General features: G+C 38.3%; 1 protein-coding gene across 1 annotated transcript; it reads right to left on the reverse strand.

The window, feature by feature from the left end:
* Positions 1–989: 989 nt before the first annotated feature.
* Positions 990–3,950, reverse strand: LOC113360461. Its single transcript, XM_026603987.1, has 6 exons — positions 3,399–3,950; positions 2,568–3,125; positions 2,226–2,423; positions 1,960–2,140; positions 1,486–1,907; positions 990–1,391 (listed from the first exon to the last, which is right to left on the reverse strand). The coding sequence occupies exons 1-6, from the start codon at positions 3,948–3,950 to the stop codon at positions 990–992; spliced, it is 2,313 nt and encodes a 770-aa protein (XP_026459772.1).
* Positions 3,951–4,316: the final 366 nt, after the last annotated feature.

Consider the following 4,316-nt stretch of genomic DNA (forward strand, 5'->3'; position numbering starts at 1 on the left):
CCATAAATGTCTACAAAAAGGATTAATCAAATAAGATAAGACAATAGGATGAATGAATGAAAGGAAAGTAAAGGAGAAAAATTGCATACCATAGAGCTGATCATTAGCTTTTAGAAGAGTAGAAATTTTTTTCCTTTGCGAAGAAGTGTCGGTTTCCAGTTGTTTGTTCTTCTCGCGAAGACCTTTAACTTCAGCTTCTAATTGTTCGTTCTTCTCACGAAAACGCTTAGCTTCAGTTTCCAGTTCTTCATTCTTCGTACGAAATTGAAGATTCTTCTTTTCAAGAATTTCGCGTCTCCTCTCCAAATCTGAGGCAACAGCGAAAGAAGATTTTCCAGCCTGCGAGAAAATGTAAAAAGTATTAAAATAGAAAGAGATTTTGAGTTACAATAATGAAGAAGTAAAAAGACGAAAGCATACCAGACTATTACGAGAATGCAGGAAGTTGGGAGTCACCGATCTAGAAACTCCGCGAAGAGACTATCACCATCCAATAAAGGATTATCACAAATCATGGTGAGAGCTTTTCAGGTATTAGCGAGTTGACTATCTCCCATTCCTTGCCAAGAATCAGAAAAGATGCCAGAGAGCTTAGCCATAGAAGACTAAGATGGAGAATCTTCATTTGCAGCAGAGTCATCATTATCCTCATCATCCTCATCACTCTCGAAGTTTTCATGAGAAGGAGTATTTGAAGGAGAGGAAGAACGGATTTTTCTCTCAGCAAACCTGCAATGCCAAAGCAAGTGATCCAAATATTCCTGTGCGCTGCTACACAAACAACACTTGTTTACAACCTGAATTTTGAACCGGCTTCTGACTTGATAAAGCATAGAACACACTCCTCTTATTATCTTCCAGTTTCTAGCTGCTAATGCCGGGTGAACAGATTGTCTCCACAGCAAGTTAGCACCCTCCAACTTCCCATATCTCTTACGAATAAAAGATTTTGCAGCTTTCACCGTGAACTGACCAGTGGCGCTAGACATCTAAACCTGACAATTATCCCCATCCAAAATGAAAGGTAAATCCGCCTCCTCAATGCCAGCTGCTAAAAAAGTGTTGTGGTAGTCCTCAGTTAAGTTCCAAGCACCGTTAACAAGAATATCACCCACTAAAACAACACGATTAAGAGAATAATCTTCAAGAATATCAGCAATAGCCGTATCACCAACCCACACATCATAGAAAAGGAAAGTATTACGCCCATCCCCTATTAAGACCTTAGTGTTATCCTCAACCAAAGAGTAAACCCATTTGATCCCAGGAAGAATGGAAGATTTATTGTAATGAACCAAATTTCCATTTCTCATAAAAAATCTAGCACGTAAAAAACGAGCCCAAACCTTCTTAGAGATACGAATTTTCCACCACAAACTCATAAGAAGAGCCTTGTTCATAACTCCCAATTGAGTTAAACCCAAACCAGCTTCATCATAAGGAGAGCATAATTTTGTCATAAGCTACAACAAAAGATCTACTCACCTTAGAATCACCAGACCAAAGAAAATTCTGAATGGCAACCTCACATTCATGAAAAAACTTCCTTGGCCACTTGTATACAGCCATATTATGAACCGAGTAACTAGCAATCACTGATTTAACCAACACAACTCTATCTTGAAAAGAGAGCAACCTACCTTTCCAACCGGATAATTGATCTTTAATTTGCTCAAAAACATTGGCAACATGATGATACCTCATAGGACCTGACATTACCTTAACACCAAGATACCTATCCGGAAAAGAAGCAATAGGCATCCCTAAAAAAGCAGCAATCGTAGCTCTCCTATTCAAAGAACCACCACCATAATAGAGTTTACTCTTATCTAGACTCATCGTCTGCCCAGAAGCACGCTGATACAAACTCAATAAGTCCACCAGGTTTCTCAAACTCTTCATGTTTCCTTTACAGAAAATCAATATCATCAGCAAAAAATAAATGAGTAGGAGCAATACCTTTTCTGCTAACCATATGAGTCATACAACCACTACGAAAAAGTTTTGTAATATTTCTGGTTAAGACATATTCAATCAACACAAAGATTAGAGGAGAAAGAGGATCACCCTGACGAAGACCTCTATCAATACTGAAAAAACCTTCCGGACTACCATTAACCAACACTGAAATTCTAGCGGACTTCAGAATTTGCAAAATCCAAGCACACCAATTTTTCTGAAAAACCATATCTTCTAAAGACCTCCATAATGAAAGACCAACTAACAGTGTCAAATTCCTGAGTTATGTCAAGTTTTAAACCCACATTACCCTCTTTGCGCCTAATCTGAGTTTCATTAACCATTTCCGAGGCAAGACTGATGTTTTCATGAATATTCCTACCCTTCATAAAAGCCACCTGCTCCTCAGAAATTAATTTTTCCAAGACATCACCAAGCCTAGTATCTAAAATCTTAGTAAAAATCTTAAAAAAGAAATTACTAAGACCAATAGGCCTGAAGTTACGTAGAGTATTCACACCTCTTTCTTTAGGCATCAACATAAGGAGGCTAGAGTTAACACCATGAGGAATAAATTTATTAGACCAAAAAAACAAAATAACACTCACAAAATCATCACGAATAATCTCCCAACAATGCCTATAGAAGAAACTAGCAAAACCATCCGGACCAGGCGCACTATCAGCTCCTAAATCAAAAACAGCCGCATGAATCTCCTCAAGAGTAGGCAACCTATCTATGCTAGCACATTCCTCAACATAAATACTAGGATGATAAATATCAAAAAGAGCCTTCACTGGAATAGAATCATACCCATTAAATTTCGCCTCATAATAATTAACAATAAGGTCCCGAATCTGATCACAATTAGTAATCGTCACCCCATTATCATCCACCAACTCCGAAATAGTATTACTACTCCTTCGAATACGAATAGAGTTATGAAAGAAACTATTATTACTAGCCCCTTCCACCAGCCAATTGTTTCTAGACTTTTTCTTCAACATAATATCCTGTTGCATACGCATATCATTAACTTCCACAGCTGCACTTCTCATCAAATTCAATTTGTCCACATCATAGGGGTCTCCATCTGTTAGCCTCAAAGCACTCTCAAGTCTGAGCTTAGCCTGTTTCAGTCTTATATTAACATTACCAAAAACCTCCTGATTCCACAATTTCATAGAAATTTTTAGACGCTTTAATTTCCGAGGATAGATAAAAGCTGGAAACCCCACAATAGGAACCTTCCAACTATTTTCAACCATTCTCATAAAATCTGGATGCCCAAACCACATCTTTTGAACCCGAAAAGGCGCCAAACGAGGTCTAGAATTAACAAAAGGATAACCAATAAGAGGAGAATGGTCAGAAACTTCCCTTGGAAGAGCTTTACACCGCCAATTCTCAAAACGATTTAACCAAAACTCATTAATCACCGCAAGATCAAGCTTACTAATAGTTATTCTAACCCCTGACTGCCTATTAGACCAAGTGAATTTGCTTCCCAAAGACTCCGCTTCGAAAAGACTATTATCATCCAACCAATCACTAAATTCATTCAATACAGCAGTCCTTGGAATAGCACCCCCTTTCTTCTCTTTATTGCGAAGAACACAATTAAAGTCACCAACAACTAACCATGGAACCCGTTGAGCGCCCATATCCAACTGATTCCATAAAGCTCTTCTAGTAACTTGATCCGAACTAGCACGAACAATGGAAATATGAACACCGTTAACACTAATAGTTATGGCCTGATGTGAACAGTTCAACACCTCTGGATCAACAATATTCAACGACCGCATTACCCACAGATTCCCAATACGAGAATTAGTGGAATTATGAATAATAGAATTATTGAAACCCTGAATAGAAAACCTTCTAACAGATCTAGAAGTAACTGAAACTCTTGGTTCTGCAATACCAATAATATCATGTTTAAAGTCCTTAACTAACTCACGCAATCTGCCTTGTGCTTCATCTCGCATAATCCCATTAATGTTCTAGAAGAGAACTCTTATTGGGAAACTTTATTGGTAGTGTTTAACTTAACTCGATGTGTTAACCTTGTAGCCTCCACATTTTGTACCCCATCACCAGTCTTAGCCTTAGCAGGAGTATTAAATTTGGGTTCATTCAAATTCCCTGAGTTCCTTGAAACCCAAGGAGTAGAAGACTGAGCGCCATGATAACAGGTTTCCTAGAAGTCCACCTGCCAGTAACACTATCGAAAAACGGAGTTAACCCTTCCTGCAAGTCAGATTGCCCCGGGACATTCTTTGCCACTATGTTGTTCTCAGCCAACTCCAGTTCAATATTCAAAACATCAAAACGTTTTGGTGAAACAATAGTTT

The sequence above is a fragment of the Papaver somniferum genome, chromosome 1 (genome assembly GCF_003573695.1).
Source record: "Papaver somniferum cultivar HN1 chromosome 1, ASM357369v1, whole genome shotgun sequence".
Classification (NCBI taxonomy): domain Eukaryota; kingdom Viridiplantae; phylum Streptophyta; class Magnoliopsida; order Ranunculales; family Papaveraceae; genus Papaver; species Papaver somniferum.